Source organism: Lissotriton helveticus, chromosome 3_1, assembly GCF_964261635.1.
Source record: "Lissotriton helveticus chromosome 3_1, aLisHel1.1, whole genome shotgun sequence".
Lineage (NCBI taxonomy): Eukaryota > Metazoa > Chordata > Amphibia > Caudata > Salamandridae > Lissotriton > Lissotriton helveticus.
In genome coordinates, this window is record NC_136061.1 from 2,110,373,437 (window position 1) to 2,110,392,122 (window position 18,686).

The 18,686-nt window shown below is 42.8% G+C and overlaps 1 protein-coding gene across 21 annotated transcripts in view; it reads left to right on the top strand.

Annotated features, from left to right (window-relative positions):
• Positions 1-18,686, top strand: part of PPIP5K1 (diphosphoinositol pentakisphosphate kinase 1) — a 1,366,868-nt gene that overhangs the window by 304,431 nt on the left and 1,043,751 nt on the right. For all 21 annotated transcript variants that reach the window (XM_078683299.1, XM_078683308.1, XM_078683288.1 and 18 more), the window contains one exon: positions 7,131-7,232. In XM_078683299.1, coding sequence (XP_078539425.1) covers positions 7,131-7,232 — 102 coding nt within the window. The remainder of the gene's footprint in view (positions 1-7,130; positions 7,233-18,686) is intronic.

An 18,686-nucleotide genomic window follows, 5' to 3' on the forward strand; every position in this document is an offset into this window, starting at 1 on the left:
TTCAGAAAAGTCCCATCTCATTGATACTGAAGACATGGAGAGCCTGTCCAGTCCAGTCCACAGTCCAGTCCAATCCTCTGCATCGTTTAATTGTTCTGTGCTTCTGGTTCTCGTGACGCACACTTTGGGACATGCAAAACTTTAATCTGGATTGTTTGTTTTTACCAAAACTCTCCTTGTATTTTTGCCACGGAACTCGAAGTACGTCTAAGTGACCAAATAAACATATAGAGTGTCACTGAATCAACTATTGACAATTGACATCCCCTAAATTTAAATATTGATCACGCAAGCTTAGCGTTATAACCTATCCACTTTGCAGTGTCTCAAAAATATTTAACAATCATCGACATTTCCCTGTTTGAGCGACTTTTTGCGATGCACTTGACATCATGTGTCAGCATTAAATTTCATGCAGTGGCTAAAAACTGAGGACATAAATGGTTTTGAGGAAGAGTGACATCTGACAGAAGCTTAAAGATGCCCTAGTCCCCCCCCCCACCATTTCCAGGGTACCCCTGCTCTGTTGAGAGCTGTGAGAACTGCCAGGTGTTTCATGTAGAAGCCTCCGTGCTCATATACCACAGGGCTGACCGCTGTGGAGCATTTCAAGGCCCACCCAGGGTATGCCAGGCCATTTACACCCTTTTATTTTCAAGTGTAAACCTTTATGGTCGCAAACAGTACAAGCATTTGCAATTCAATAGGTCTCGCATTTACGCCAGTTTAAGCTATTGGCATTGTCGATGACAATGCCTTTTATTTATGTTTTAAAAACCAAAACATAAAGAAAAGGCATTGTCAATTACAATGCCAATAGCTCAAACTCGCGTAAATGCGAGACCTATTGCATTGCAAATGCTTGTTCCCTTTGTCAACGATCAGAATTTTTTTTAGAGTGGGCAGTGGTCTTTAGGGAAACATCGGCTGCATTAAAAATTGTTTTTAGGTCTCGCCCTGGCGATTACAGCCCGAAGCGCGGTCTCGCCGCGAGACCTATAGACCACGCCTGTGCTTCCCAGGAGACAAGAGATGGGCACGCGCAGCATGCCGGAATCGGATCAGATCGCGAGCGTGAAAACGCGCTCCGTTTCCGGCATGCTGTTCAGACACAATGGATCAGGACGCACGCACGCACACACACACACAGACACATACACAGACAGACACTCGCGCACACACACACAGACAGACACACACACACACACCGACACACACACACACAGACACATGCACACACAGACACACTCGCGCACACACAGACACGCGCACACACACAGACACACAAGCGCGCACACACACACACGCGCGCACACACGCGCACACATCCCCACCCTCACCAGGCTCTTTCCGCGTGTCCCTCTCTCCCTCGGCAGCAGGTCAGTCTCGGCAATAGGCGGGGCTCTCCACGAGCACGGGAGCCCCGCTAGCTCACACGCTCACTTCTGGCTGGCTTCACGGGCACAGGAGCGCAGGGTAGACTCCGTCTGCTTCCTGTCTTTTTGCGGCCCCACCCCCGTCCCAACACAGGTTGCCTGGCTTCCTGTTCAAGCCGGGCTGCGGCGGTGAGTTTTTCAATACGTGACTTCTCTCTAGTTTAAAAGATAGCCATTTAATTTACCAAGATGTACACTTCAAAAATGTGGATAGGGTAACTTTATTGTTAGGCATATATATCATGTCTTCTCAGATCTTTAATATTTCAGTTTGTATCTCCCAATGATTAGATGGCTTATCTTAAATGTTCTTGTTTCTGCTTAAACACATTTCGAAAACAACTCTGTGCACCATTATCCCAAAATGCAACTGCGACTGGATTACTTCGGCATGTACTTACTGTGAGAGGGACCATACTGGAGATGTTGACATATTTTTCAACCAAAGAGTTCCAATGGATAACTATTCTCAAACCTAATTGCTTTTTAAATGGCTATTTCGCCATCTTGCAACGTCAAACGTCATTGCAATTGATGCTATACTGATGCACCACCAGTTTGATTTTACAACAGGTTAAATTGTGGATTTGTTAAGGACACAGATGTACTAAGCATGTCACTCATAAGGTCTACGATGTGATGGTCAACTCATTTGGGGAGCAGTCCCAATGTAAATCTATATAGTAGCTGCAAACTGCCAAGTAGTTGAGCAATTAGTAACTTGTCGAAGGCCGTTCCCTTCTTTAATATTTTATGTGTACTCAAGGTGGGTGTAGTGCGATGGCAAGTGGCTCAGGATAGAAATCAAGATTTACACAGTACACGTAATGTTTATTTGCACCTTGGCTAAGGATCTAATATGAACAGGTTTGACATCTGTATTTGGCAAGTGAGAGTGAATTAAAACAACTGCTTGCCTGCAGGCTTGAGTGAGTCACATGTCCCTGCTGTTATCCTTTTTAAAATGCTGCACGGAAACAGTAAGTTGAAATGCCGGTTCTATATGATCTGTAAAACGTAGTATTTAGGACTATGACCCTAGCTGTAATACATGTATTTGATTAGATTTGGTAGTCTTAACAGAATGACATGGGAGTGGTAACATCCAAGCCACTAGTTCTTATTAGGTCGAGCGCAGACAGCGCTAGCATATGCTCGTAAAAAAGCATTTCTTCAGCTTCTTTACGATTGTTACTATCTACCGCTGCTTGTTTGGTTTTCCATCTGATGACGTGACTGCAGCCAGTTCATCTGGTATACATTGTGGTTTGACATATAGTCCGCGATCTATAGCTATGCAGAATCCTCTGTGAACTTCTAGCAGGTTTGGTGCCATCGGTCACCAGTGCCTGCGTTAAATTATAGCTATTGGAAAGACCCGCCAACCGCCTTCTACGTGATAGGCGCAGCCTAATTGAAAAGTGGTTAATCTGAGTCACATATGTATGCATTATCCGGACGGTGTAGTGTTTTAAATGCCTGTGTCGGGAAGAGCTGTGAGTCTAAACCCGCCTTCATCTTTCGGTCTTTGAAGCTGTTTTATATACAACACTTTTTTAGTCTGAATAATATCTTGACATTAGGTGTAACTTCAAAAGCTCCTATGGAATCCTCCGCGCAAATCATTATTTTTTTTAATAACTTCTTTTTATTCTGGTTTTGTAACAAATAACATTTCAGTTGTATGGCAGTGTATGTGGCTTATCAGTTTCGTCTCTCCAATTTCATGTCCAGGGCACAAATGCAACACAAAGTTCACTAAAGCTGTAAATGTGTATCTTAACCTTCATACATCTTTTCATTTTCACCCCATCTTCATTGTTCATCACCTTCCGTTCCATATGTGCTCCCCATGGGCCCATATTTTGAGGCGCTTGTTGTGTTATCCTCTCCCCTCTGTTTTCATATAGATGTCCATTCCTCCCCACCATTGTTCCATGTTGGAAATTGTCCTGGTCCCTCAAAGCCCCATGATGTCTCTATTTGCCTTTGTGCATCCCAACATGCAAAAGATTGTTTATATCTTGTTAGTTATTTTTCTCCTTGGATCCAGAGTACTGCCTTTTGGGGTGCTAGAATTAGACCCTCCCCTAGCAATACCGCACACATTCCCAGATTAGCTTAGTATTTGTGCATCCCCACAGCCAGTGTATGAAGGTGCCCTCAGAAAATCATTGTTGAGAACATTTATACCGTGTGCCTGCAAGTACTCTGAACTGGACTATAAATATATCTTAATTCTTTAAGTGGAACATACAAAGATCATCTCATCTGGTACTGGGTAGACAATGATACAGTTATCAGTTTATTCATGATGTGCTGCCGAACAGGAAACAAGCCAGTGATTCACGAGTGGGTTATAAATGACAGAATTGCATTCAGAAAGCACATTCCATTTAGAACTTTTATTATATTTATCACAGATTCCCTTCTCTCCTCTTCAGCTGAGTTACAGCAGGTCTTTTCAGTGCTCATTAGACATGCTTTTGTGTGTATTTTATATAATGAGAAGCATGTGTTGCAATTTTAAAGACTATCTTGTGTGGCTGAGTAATGTATGGTAAAAGGTATTTCGCGATTGAAGCAACCGTGTGTCGGTCTTTGTAAATAGTGACTAAGTAGCATTACACAGGAGAGGTACACCAGCTGGCAAACCTTCCTTATTGTAACATGAAACTTAGCGACCAACACTTGCTGTCCCATGTCTTTAACTTGTGAACACATTTTCGGAAACTGGGGTGCACTATGTACTTTCTGTGAGCTGAGATTCCGACATTGGTCTACACCCCGAACTCTCGGATCATGCTTTAATTCAGTAATGTTGCATTTCATATTAAAATTGGCACATTGTTATCAAATAAGTCACCTCCAGAGACTTCAGACTATACAGAACGCCGCAGCTAGACTCATCCTCAGCCTTCCCTGACAAAACAACATCACTCACTACCTCAGGCAAGTCCACTGGCTCCCCATACAGAAGAGATGCCAATTCAAGCTGCTGACCCTCGCATAAAAGGCTCTACACAACTAAGGATCTGCATACATTAACCACTGCCTGAACTACCGCCAAAGATTCCCCTCCGCCTCTCTTTCACTTACCCATCCTCCTTGCATCTACCAAAGCAGAAGTGGAGGACGCTCTATTATAAATGAGACACCGAGAAGGTATGTATGAAGAAACTCCTTTATTGAAGTATAAAAGAAGTAGGCAAGAAGCAAAGGCAACCACGTTCACAGTCTGTGTCTTTCGCCCCTCTCGGCCGTTATGGAATCCCAACTATCATTCTGATTCCATTATGCATCCAGAAGCACAGGAACATGAGCACAATACTGCTGAGAAGATGCACACAAAAGGACATAACATGCTCCTTCTCCAACATCGCAGCATGGACCTGGAACAGCCTCCCCACGCCTCTCTGGACCATCACCTCACGTTCGGAATTCCGAATGGCCATCAAGACCTGACTGTTCGAAATGTGCTTCTGGGACCTGCAAACACATGGATAGCCTATCGGGGGAGTAGCCGTGCTTTATCAATCCTGATTGATTGGTTGATTGAAAGTGCTGTATTTCACCAGGTCCATGTTTATTCTATGCTTTTGAGAGACCCCAAAGAGACCAAGAATGTTGCTTCATATTTCTAACACTGAGCACCACATAACTTCTCAGCAATTCCTTTGTTCCAGTGAGATGGTTTTAATGGTATCATTTTCTATAAACATGCTGTGTTGCTTTCATACTAAAATGCAGTTTGCTGTAGCCTATGTTTTTTACCACAGTATAGGCAGAAAAAAATCTACGTCCAAGAATAATTTGTTTTGATACACATTGTTTGCTAACATTTTCTTACTCTAGCAAATAACAACATGCATTTTATATTGCCCATTACACGAGTGATATTTTTCTTCAACCCAAATCATGTTGCTATGAAAATTAATTACAACTCTGGATATCCAGATCGCCAGACAGACACAACTGTAGTGTACCCTGGTCACTGCATGTCTGTGAGAAGATGTCTCAGAGATTTAGATGTCTTGGATAGCTTTGAATATGGCCAGCACATTCAGCAGCCTATTATTCTACTCGTAGAAGAAAAGGTAGAAAATCCTGAGATATGTTGGGCAGTCTGGTAGAACGAAATGTGTAATTTTGAAAGCTCAGATTTCCCTCATCCCATTTTACCATAATCATATCCCGGCACTGCCTTCGTTCTGAAAAGAAGCAGCTCCAAATATGGTTGGTGACAACAGTTGTGTTGTTAGTGCACATATCAAAGGACAGCAAATATGCACCCATAATTTCCGTACCTATTAAGGTTGTCAGCAGATGAGTTAAAACAACCCTTCTTACCAATTCTACATAGCTATACAGCCCAGTGTATCTTTATTTTCAGACAAAGGGCCCAATTTAGCATTTGGAAGACATGGTGCTCCACCACTACTATGACGGAGTACCCTGTATGCCAAACTGATAGTCTGCCTGCTCTGGCTACAGGCTGGAGATCATCAGGTTTCCGATGGAGGTGCAAAAAACAACAAGCATTTGCAATGCAACAGGTCTCGCATTTGCGAGAGTTTAAGCTATTGGCATTGTAAATGACAATGCCTTTTATTTATGTTTAAAAAACCAACACGTAAATAAAAGACATTGCCATTCACAATGCCAATAGCTCAAACTCTCACAACTGCTAGACCTATTGCATTGCAAATGCTTTTTTTATAAGCAGTCACAGACATGGTGGTCTTCTGACCCCATCAGGCCACCCTGTGATGGCAGTGAATCACAGCGGGTTGCAATTTGCACCCTACTTCAATACTATTCATTAGGTAGGTCAAATTTCGACTCACTGCGATTCGTTTATTTTTTTTAAACCAACCTATTAGTACATGGTTCAGTTCAGCGAATATCATAGGATTCACAAAAAGTCAGTGCTCAAATTGTGGCAACTTTTTGCATATTCTCTGTTAGTTTTTCTGGCCATAATGTGCCCCTGGGGAGCCATATAAATATTGAAACAATTATTAAAAAACAAGTTCCCAAAGAAATTTGATGCAGCTCTACAAGTTTTTAGAGATTCTCCAAAGTTAGACAAGATGTTTGAGTGCCTAACCCTTAACACTACTGAGTTTGCAACTGACCTTTGCTCCACACCTTCAGGCAAGTTTACATTGATGATACTTGTCCATGATAAGCTTCTTCCCAGAAGTATGGCATGGTGTGATTGCTTGATACACATTGTAACGTACAGTAGGTGAGACAGTTCTTGTGTTTTGGGAATTTAATTTCAGCATTAGCCTTAAATGACCCAGTCATTCAGCTCAAACACAGTTCCAGCATTTGCAACTGAAGGACTGGATGCCTTAGATACATACCTCATACATATAGGGTCCCTAATGCGTTAGTAGCATTCAGAACTGCTAATTCTTGTGACAACTGTGCTTGCCTCATTACATTACTTCAAAGTACTATGTCACTGACCTTGTTTGTTTGTTCCAGTTTTATATTCCTTTTCATGTTGCCAGGTATTCCTCCTCACACTCCTGTTTTAAGATTATCCACAATCCAGGTTCGGTTATAAGCATTTTAATTTGTAATTTATTTGTATTGTAAATTCATTGTAAGTGATTTCTCGTTCTTCCAGTTCAACTTTCAGTTTATTCTCGTTAAATCAATTTCTGTGTCTTATTATTCCAGATTGGTAGCCGTAGCAGTGTTTACTCTCCTGAAAGCAGTGTGCGCAAAACTGGCTCCTACATTTATGAGGAATTCATGCCTACAGATGGCACTGATGTCAAGGTAATGCTCAAGAGAATGATTGCAATAAAACTTCCGTTCTGAAAGGGATGCCACTCCAATTTTGCGGCATTATCCATGTTAAGCAAATCACTTTATGCACACTATGTAAATGTTTTCGAATGCATGCAAATCTTTGTTCTCTATCTATGACTGGTTCTGAGCAGATTACCTGCAGCAGAACTTCAAAGAGCTAGTGTTTTTCTATTTCAAAATGCTTTGTTATACACTGTACACAACTCACATGGTAAAATGTAATTATATTACTATTCACGTTCTCCATTTACTATGTATATTGTTGCATTTCAGCAACAATGCGTGCTCTGACAGGAGGTGTTTGCAGCTCCTCTTAGTAGGATCACTGGTGATCTGCTTATCAAGGGTGGAGGCTTCAAAGGCCTCTGCCACCTTTGATATGCGATCCAAGGCTTCCCCAGACTGGTGAAATGCTACCCTCTATACTGGGCCCATCGGGCACCAGGATAGCGGGAAAATTAGCTATTCAGGAGGCATGCTGAACTGCCAGGCTGGACACACCTTTAGGGTGAACAGCCTGAAGTGAACATGAAGTTAGAAATTCTACCATCTTGTATATGGTGAAATTAGGGATTCTGGGGCAGGGTGATGCCCTCTCCCGAAAAGAAGTGATTATCTGGAGGGTGTATTGACCCCAATGGTAAGTAGCCCATTGGCTACTACCCATCCCTCTCCTTAATGCCCCTAAATTGAGTATTCTGGGACCCCTGATACCTGGTCTTCAAATTTTGATGGACACAAATGAAGTGGACAAAGAAGACTGCTGACCTGAAAACTGAGGAGCACAGCCGACTTGGCGCCAACCCTGCCAGCCTGCCTGCTGCCCCCAACCCTCGTGGAGCAACTGACTCAACCTGCCACTGTGCAGATTCCAAAGAAACCAGAAGGGCTGCCAGTGTTTCGCTTATTGCCAAAGCAACAGAGCTAGTCTAATGCAGCCACAGGCACCAAAAGAAGCAAGGTCCAGTTCACTGCCTTGCCGCTCACCGAGACAATAGCTGCTGCAGCTGCCTAGGAAGAGGTAGCCGTGCTCTCACAGGTCAGGTCCATCCTCCCTCCAAGTGCGGGGACACCAGGACTGACTGGAGCCGCTCAATACCAATACCTGGGGTACCGGGCCCCTTGCTGAAGCCAAAGCTTTTTGTGTCCAGTCTAGACAAAAACGCCAAGGAAAACTGACCTGCACATCGAGGGACTTCAGGGACAGTGTGACACACATCTTGAGGAGCGCAGCTGTCCTGTTTGCCCCCTTCTGCAGAAACCAAAGATAAAGTGACTCCCCGACTCCCGACACCTTAAAGCACCTGTGCACCTGCTCCCCACAGCTCAAATCTAGAGGAGGCGGTGATGCTCATAGGGACTGAGACCTACAAGAGCCAAGCCCATTTTTTGGTCTGGCCGGCTAGACTGGACTTCCAGTTGGCAACTGGATCCTCTTTTTGCAAGCCCCTTCCAACCAGGAGTGACTCCAGCACCGAACCCGTTGCCAAAAGACACCACTACACCCAAGCCCCAGAGCCCAAGAAGAAGTGGACCAAAGGTGTCACTACGTTGCCTATCATCTCAAAAATCGAACTCCCCTGTGGGTTCTCGCGGACTGGCCCTCGAGTCCCCTCCTCTTTCTAACTAAACTGCTGTGCATTCAAATGACTGTAACATCCAAGGCCATAACACACCTCTGCACCCAGATGCCCCAGAGCCTACAGAGGTGACCTGTTAGTGAGGCCTTGGACCTTGCCCCATACTCATCTTACGTCCAGAAGAACAGTCTCATAAGTCGCTGTCAAGTGCTCAAATGCAGTACATGTTTTGCCCCCAAACGATAACATTACCGCTCCCAAAAATTGCACTGTCAGCTTTTGAAAACTGTACAAATTCATAACTCGAAAAGTACTTACCTGATTCCAATGATCATGGTATCTCAAGTCATATAAAAGTATGTGTTCTTTTTATAAATTGGTGTTGGATTTCTCTAGTGATGGTGTGTGTCACTTACTGCCTTTGTGCGTGCAATTAATGCTTAGCAGTACTGTCTGGTAAGCCTAACTGCTCTACAAGGGCGTTTCATAATCTCTTAGAAGTTTAAACACTTGCCTGGAGCACAACATAAGGAAAATAAATGTGGTTGATCTCTCAGTATGATATACAGTACAAACACAGTGGCTGTTTGTGGACGGTACATCATACTGCGACATCAACCACATTTATGCAATGCATATTGTCTATGAAAATATTAATGTTCCACTGTTTTTCCCATTTGTGGATATATTTTTGTAACACATCATATGAGTTGGGTAAATATATGTATGTGAATACATTTGTATAATAAAATCAAAGATTGTAGATTCAAATAATTTCTTAAATTATTTTGCTTATGCTGTGCCCCAGGCAATTGTATAATGTTCTGTACGATATTGCTCTTGGTCAATGTCCATGATTACACTTGCTTGCAGCAAAAGTGATGTCTGTTCTAACACTTTTTGTCACTATAGATTGACCACTTCTTGTGCGGGCTTTCAGTGCTGGTTGTACTGTCCCACTGCTGCATTTTCCTACGTAATCTCTTAGAAATGAAATGAAATGAAAAATTGCACTTGTATAGCGCGTAACTACCCGGAGGCCTCGCATCGCTAGAAGTCCTTACCAGCTGGCTTGATCATCGATCAGTCAATCAATCGGGATTAGTATAGCGCACCAAATCACCCGCAAGGGTATCCAGGCGCTGAGTGAAGGTGCGTCTGGTTGAGACTGGGAGCCATTTGGAGATCTTTCGGAGCATGCGCAGTGTGAGGAATCAGTCGGAGGAGAGTGCGTTGATCTGGTTCTTCATGGTGAGATTGCTGTCCAAAATGATGCCGAGGTTCTGTGCGTGGTCCGCGGGTGTGGGAAAAAGTCCCAGTTCAGCAGGCCGCCAGGAGTCGTTCCACGGGAAGGCGTTGTTCCAAAAGATCAGTACTTCATTTTTGTCTGTGTTGATCTTGAGGCAGTTGTTTAGCATCCAGTCAGTGACGCTGGTAATGCACATGTGGAAGTTGACCCTCATGGTGGAATAGTCATCAGAAAGTGGGAGGATGAGCTGGGTGTCGTATGCGTAGGAGATAATCTTCAGTCCATGGTTCCTGATGATGTTGGCCAGGGTGGTCATGTAGGCATTAAACAGAGTAGGACTAAGGGATCATAATGTCAGAATGAGCTTACCTCATTTGTAATATCATTATTAGAAGAAACAAATAAAGATACAGAATCGTGGATCTGTAAGAAAAGATACAGGAAGATGAAATCTTTTACCCTTGGAATTCATCAAAATAATTCTAAATTAAGTAACACAGCATGGTGTCACACTGATAGTACCCACAAAGCGTGGGTGCGATAGGAAGGACCCAGAATAGAACCAAGATAGCAGGTAAAGATACTAAGTCTCATCCCAAAGTTTCCCACAATTGTGTAGGGTACTGAGTGAGGTAGAGGATACCCTCATACAGAGGTGCGTTGGCAACTAGGAAGCATAAAGGTACTAATCGCGAAGGATTCCCCATAAAAAGACACCTTCACCATGTGTAATCCTAACATGATGGATGCGTTAGGTTTATTTCTTACCTATCATCAGCATTCATATCGAAATAAAATAGAATGAATATATCCATCAAAAAGTGGTAAAGCGATGCCCTCAAATAGACAAAAAGGTTTACATTACATGAAGCTCTGCTGGCGTCAGCTGCTCCGCGAAGAGACGCAGTCATGGTGTGGCTACGCTGGCCCGTTTCAGCCATCTGTCGCTTTGTATGGAGACATGGTGACGACACGGCTGCGCTCGCCTGCATTTAATTCGAAAGTGCACCATGTGGCGTTCATGTGTAATAGGAGCTAGAAGGGTTCTGTCTGTTTCAGCAAAAACTGAAACACGTTGTTGTATAAAAAGGGTACTGAAAGTTTAAAAAGTATCTGGTGAACTGAATAAAAGAAAAGGATAATACATATCGTGCAGAAGTATTATTTCAAAGTCTGGAAAAGAAGACTACTGTGGAGAGAGAGTAAAAACTCCTCTACACCAAACACTAGACTGCCAAAGGTGGATGTCCAGATAAAGATTTGTAAATCCTGTCAGTCGGACATTGTAAAGCAAGACCGCTGTAGAGAATTTCTCGAAACCCTCAACAATAAACATTCCAGGGAGGATCCTTTCAAATCTCTCAGCAATAAACATCACAATTGTGTACTCCGCAAACATAATTACAAGCCAATGCCAGATGGAAATAAAGTAGTCAACTTTACAATGTATGACACCACGTAAAACAGGCAAGTCTTATAAAATAGAGGATCACATCAGTTCATACAATGCATCGTTTTATGCCATGTGGTGCATAAACAGAAATATCTGTTAGCATAGAAGTTCATGAAGGATACAGCCTAGAGAGTGGTTTGATAATCAAAAAAATGTAGGTTGTCTCCTGTCTTCGAGGTTATTCAATCCCTTGGTTATAGGGTCAACGTGGTCAATCCACATCAGTTCCTTTTTCATCAGGATATACATCAAGTTACCACCCATAGAATCGGGTGTTATGTGTTCAATTACGTGCCATCTGGTGTCCTGTGGCGTGTGCTGTAGTTCCTGAAAGTGTTCAACCAATGGTGCACCTGCTACCTTGCATCTGATGATAATTCTATGTTGTAATATACAGTTCTTCACTTTTTAGGTGGTTTGCCCTATGTAAATCATATTTCATGGGCCCCAGATGACATAACACACATTAGGGGAATTGCAAAGCTTTGGTGACAAATTTGATGTCACAATGTACACACTCTTTTCTCTCTAGACAAATCCCTTAGAGTCCTGTTATGGGAGGCAATCCCCATTTGGATGCATGTGTGGATGTAGGAGGTTTAGGAGGTTTAGGAAGGACTGCCTTCAGCACTAGATCTTTGATGGTAGCTCCCCCTTTGAAGGAGAACATAGGTTTTTTCAGGTTGTGGCATAAGGGTTTTGATTAAATCCCAATGCTTATGAACAAAGGTCTTAGTTGTATTGCTGGCCATGCTAAGGTGTTGATGCAAATCAGATGATCACTTGTATCAATTTTTCATGAGGCATTAGTAGTTGTTCTATTAGTTTGTACCAAGCTCTCTTGCAGTAATGTTTGACAAGCCTCTGGGATAAACTCTGTCTAGTAATCTTGTTATCAAACTGATAATTCTTTAAAATAGTCCTTCTTTAAGGAGCAGTTGCGTCTAATCCTAAGAAATTAGTCAAACGCGAGTTTCTCTCTTGGATTTCTAGGATAGTGACTATAGTTTTAAAGTAGAGTTATTTTCTGTGGGATTTCTATATAAGGAGGTGTATATTTTGTTATTTTCTGACAGAATTCTTTAGTCTAAAAAGGCAATGTCTTTGTTGTCGTGTGACATCGTTAATTGGTGGTCAGTGGACCGAGTGTTGATCCAAGAATGGAAATCAGTCAATCTATCAATGGACCAACCCTTAGGAGAAAAACATCATCGATGTCCCTTGTCCATAGAATGATTTTATCCTGGTAGAGATTGTTGTCAAAGCTGTGTTGCTCCTTTTAGTCAGCCATGAATAGATTTGCTAAATCAGATGTGAAACAGCCCCATTTGCAACATCCTTGGTTTGGTATGAAAAAGTAGTGCAAATTAGAAGTAATTTTTGCAGAGAGCTATCTCAGTGAGGACTACTGTGAACCAAGTTGGTACCTGGCAGGGATGTTTCCTGCGATCTAAAGTCTCTTGGACCACCCTCAAGGCTTCTTGCTGTGGGATGTTGGTATCTAAAGTTTGAATATCTATTGTCTCTAGCAAATCCATGGAGTTACCAAAATCCATTTCCACAACAATGTTAATGCAATCCATGCTATCTCTGATGTATGCACTGGTTTGTAAGACTGGTGACTTAATGTTGAAGTTTTATGTGTTCATAAAGTGGTTCCAAAATGAGCTGCAGCCTGAGACTGTGGGTCAGCCTGGTGGATTCTGGAGGGTTTTGTGTATTTTGGGAGGGTATACAGTACAGCAATGCGTGGATTTGAGTTATTGAGGTAGTCAAATTAATTTTGGCTGATAAATTGAAGATCAGAACTTTTCTTAGTAACCTTTAGGGTTTGAATGTTCCTGGTAGGGTTGTTGTCAATTCTTTGGAAACATTCTTCGTTAACAAGTTGTCTGTGTGTATCTCCTCACAGTAGTCATTACTATTTAGAATAACAATGCCACCTTCTTTATCTGCTGGTTTGACCACAATATCATTGTTATTCCTTAGTGATTTTACAGCCATGCTCTCTTCTTTAGAGATGTTATAGCGGGCATGTTGCTGAGAGCATGAATCTCAGTACCATTTTTTCTAAGGTCACTTTTTCCACAGATAGTGTAAGCATAGGGGGGGGAGGAATGCTGAAGTGGGAATTCTAAAGTCCTGTGACATTAAGTTTGTACTGGTAACTGTTGTTCCTGAAAAAGTGTCCGTCTTACTTTTCTACAGAATTTGTGCATTTCAAGTTTATTTTCAAAGTAGTTGGGTCTGTGAGTGGAAACAAAAGAAAGACCTCTACTAAGAATTTCCGCTGGAGACAATGTATGTTTGGAAAGGTGGAATATAGGGGCCATAGTGGAGTGTGTAGTCATGAGTCGTCCCCGTGGTTCCAAAAAGTAATGCTATCTCCTAGTCTGTCACTCTGCGTGTGTCTGGTAGGGGTAGAACATTTTGCCTCCCTCTCTCCTCCCACTCTGTGGGTCTCAAAAACCCTGGCCTCTCCCTTTAAACCAGGATGGTTCAATGTGGGTGGGGACTGGTGGAAGGAATGTTGAGCTAGTGCACAGGGTGCTGTCAGAGTCTGAAATATGTGAGGCAGAGATGTCTGAAAATGTTACAAAGGGTTTGCCTCATCATTTTCCCTGGAATAAATTGCATCCAGTGTCATCCTGTTTGTAGTAATTATCTCTAGGAATGGAGTAATTCTGAAATTTGTTATATTTCTTGATCTCTTTGGATAATTTATCTAGTTTGTGGTGTTGTGTGATGTTGTTAAATGCAAAAGTGGCTTTCCTTAAGGCTTGTTCGGCTTTGGTCAGGGATTTGTTGTCAAGTATCTCTCGAGTTTCTTAAAATGTGCATGGGCTCTTTTGATACCGAACACCATCCAATGCCTCGAGCAGTTATTTGACACAAAACTAAAATTCTCATGAAATCTGGGATCTTCAGTGAAAATTATTTGTTCGTTTTTTGTTTGTCGGCCTAAGGGGATGGTATTGGATGCAAGGTATTGCTGCATAAAAGGACCATGTAGTTGCATACAAATTAACTTTTTCATAATCTTTTCAAGTTTGTCTATTTATACTAGAGAGCCACTTCAACTATAGTAGGTGTTGTACTCCAGATATAAGATCCTTTTACAAATCTGTCAATGTGTTCTTCACTATAGGACAATGTTTTCTCTTTTGAAATGTTATTGCGGAACAAAACCTATGTAAGAGTTATTTGATATGCGCACTTGCAGTGTATCAACTGTGAAGTAACTAGTAAAGAAAAAATAGGGCAACCCAGTATCCTCAGCAACCCGGGTAGGTATATAATTCCCAAGAATAGTAGTTCCCTCGGAGGAAGTAAACTGCCTTTGCTTTCTAGGCAACAATAATAGATGATTACATTGAAATAAAAACACTGTTTTTAGACCTCAGTTGTTTATTAAATATTCATAACATAATTTATGGATGCACAAGCCTGTGTAATATTTGGGTATGTATCTTCTATGTAGACAATAACAATATCTTAATGACAGATTTTGCACAGAAAGTTTTACAAAATAACCTTAGGCACTGTCATTAGTGAATGGTGCAAGATAGTGAGCAATAGTGCTCAGTGTTGAATAAACCTAACAAAAAGTTAACCTAAAATGCTTACATTTTCATATAAGCGCATGCCTAGGTCCCAAATGACCCAGTGAGTTCCCGCTTGTAGCGAAAGTTCTTTAAAATCATACAGGTACGTCGACATTTCGACCCCTTAATCAACAAATTATAACAGAGTCTTCTTCAAGGCTATAAAGGCAGACACCTACAAGTTTCAAAGATAATAACATTATTTAGTACTAGGGCACCTCATAATCTCTTAGAAGTCATTACCAACTGGCGTGATCATAATATCAGAGTGATCTTACCTATAGGTAATGTCATTAATAGCAAAACCAAAAAAGGATACAGAATCGTGGATCTGTAAGAACAGATACAGGGGCATAAAATGTATCACTCTTGGAATACATTGAAATAATTCTAAATGAAATAAACACACATCATGATCTTACATTGAAAGTCTCTGAAAAGCGTAGGTGCGATAGCTAGGGACCCAGAATAGAACCACGATAGAAGGTAACGATACTTAGTTTCATGCAAAAGAATTCCACAAGTGGTTAGGGTTCCGAGTCGGGTAGAGGATCGCTTTGTGCAAAGGTATGTCGGGAATTAGGAAAAATAAAGGTGCTAATCCCAAAGGATTCAACATAAAAAGAAACCTTCACCATGTGTATTTCAAACATGATGAATGCTGTAAATTTTACCGGCCGCCAATAGCAATCAACGAAAGATTGCCTATTCAAGTCTAGTTAAGTATATCTTTATCCGGTACATTTCTGCAACATAAAAGCAACGGAAACTCAGTCCAAATAAGTAAGTTTCATAAAATTAATAAACAGTAAACAGATAGGCGTTTCTCATAATTCAATATTGAAGCGCAGGTTTCCTTTTCCTCATACATGGCCAGAGGAAAGGTGCTACTATGAAACATGTAAATGTATTCGGGAGCGTTAAAAAAAAATACAGTACAACCCGGCATTGACAAAAATGATGTCTGTTTAAAATTGGAACAATAAAACGCCTTCTTTTTTGGGCATACATAGTACAGCAGAATATCAAGTGACTTAGTCGCAAGGGCACTTTGATAAATCAGAATGCCTAAAGCTTCTGCCCGGATACCCCAGAATTAGTGGGATCAAATTTAAACGGAATCTCGTTAAAATAAACTTATGGTGTGAGAGTGGGACCTCTGCCAGATATGAAAACTCACCCTCCACAGTTGGGGGAGTTAGATGATACAGCCGCACCATCTGTGCACCAAAGTTCTTTTCTCTTCGGACATATTGGGCCCTCGTCTAGTAAGTCTTGGCTAACCTACTCTTGGAAAAGTCCCAGCATGACATTGGAAGTCTAAAGAGGTTCGACAAGCCTACGGTGCTAAATTCCTTTTCTACATAGCTTATCCAACCACACTTGCTATGGTTCTCCAACTTGAGGAGGTCCGTAATAATCCCTTGATTCAGGGGGACTGTGTCCCTACGCCAAATCAAGAACCACAGCATAAGTGGAGCCAAACGAATTGAATCAGCGATATATGGGACATCTGATTCGATGTGAGAGATATAGTTAGAGTATGACTGTGGAAGGGATATCAAGGATTTCAGGAATTTGTTTTTGGCTAGCTGTAATGATTCAATCAGAGCCATGCCCCATTGGCTTGATAGATCTTTTTTATAGTGCCCAGTGGTCTAGCACCCAACCACTTAGTAAAACCTTTTAATGCCACTAAGCTCCTATTCATCGTCAATGCTCTACTTTCCACCTGCTGTTTCCAGGACTGATTTTTATCGGAGGACCCCCAAGTATGAGAAAGTATTTTCTTTGAGTCCATATGAAACTGTGGTGCTTTATCTTTTTTCCCTGCCCCTACAATTAAAATGAATGTCTTTGTTTCATTGACCTTTAGGTTCAGCGAACTCATAAAAGCTGCATATGCGGTTATCAGCCGCTGGAGCCCCACCCTGGTTCTAGGAAGGAGTACGGCATCATTGGCATATGCCAAGATAGGGAGCTGATGGGAGTCACACATGGAGACATCCAAAGACACTCCCCAAATGCGTCCTCCACACCATTTGTGTGGGGACGCAGCCTTGCCTGACCCCTCTTCGGATCTTAAAAGTGCGGGTCCTCTCCCCATTTCTCCCATATTGGATGGAAGCTGAAGCATCTGTATACAGTTACCAAATGAAGTCAATTAGGGGCTGGTCCAATCCCATTTGTGACATCATATCCCAGAGTTTCGGGTGGGAAACGCAGTCAAACGCTGCCGTTAAATCCATAAAGGCTGAATATAGTTTCCCACCCTTGACCCTCACATATTTATCCGTAATAAGAGCAAGGTTCAGATGGGACCAGGTGGTCCAGGGAGCAGAGCGCCCAACACTGCTGCAGCGGTTTCAGTTCCATAGGGTCCGGAGTGCCTTGAAGGATGCACTGGGCCCAGATGTGGAGGAGCCTCCTGACCTCCCGGAACTCTCCTACATCATAGACACTGTATCACCACGACATATGACAGCACACCTGTACAAGGCTATTAACACACATAGAGCGCAGGAAGTATCTAAGGCTCGCCTCGCCTGGCAGCGTGACCTAAAGATCACGATTGACGACCCAATGTGGAAGTATTGTTGCGCCAACACCAAGAAGTTGTCTCTGAATGGACGCCATAGGTTGATCCACTTTAAATTCCTGCAAATAGTGTACTACACCCCAGAAAGGCTGCACCGTTATGGCCTCCGACAGTCCCCGGAGTGCGAGCGGTGTCATGTGCCAGTGGCTGATTTCCTTCACTTGGCGTGGGGGTGCCGCAGGATATATGAGTTTTGGGTGGCAGTAATAGCGGAGTTAAGCGAGATACTAAACTATGAACTTCCTGTTGATCCGGCACTGGCACTTCTGGGCTACTCCAAGGCGTTACCAGTGGATTGACGGACATGGGCCTACTTCTGGCTAGACGCACAATAGCACAGTGCTGGATGAGGGGGCCGACACCAACCAAGCAACGATGGGCCAGAGACATGATATATTGCTGCACTCAAACAGAACACTACAGCGAGCTTCTTCCCCCCACTAGTCGCCCAAAAAATTTCTGGAGTCTATGTAACACCTTTAGGCACACTAGAGAAGACATTGCTGACACGCAACAGGGAGAAACAGAGGGAGCACAGTAGTCTCATAGACTGTGGTGGGATCCTCGTGACGCTAGAGCGAGTGGAGCCGAGGAGGGTCCGATTGGGCTTAGTGGTGGCTGGGCGGAGTATAGATGCTTAGTCACACTGAGACACGACTACTGGGGGGACAAGCACGGGGCATTAACCTGGGAGGAATAACAGGTATACTCTGTCGTTCCGGGGCGCTTCAATCAGGACGAGCGTACGCGAGCACAGCAAGGCCACCTAGCGTGGCACTATCCAACATTGGCGCCAGTGAACTGGGAGCGTAGTTGGGGGGGGGGGGGTCAGGGGGGTTGCTTTCCGTTTTTGGGAGGGGGGGTAGTTCACCTCAGGAGGGTGAGGGACGGTTTTCTCTCATTATAAAATGCACCTTCATTTCTTACAACTGAGT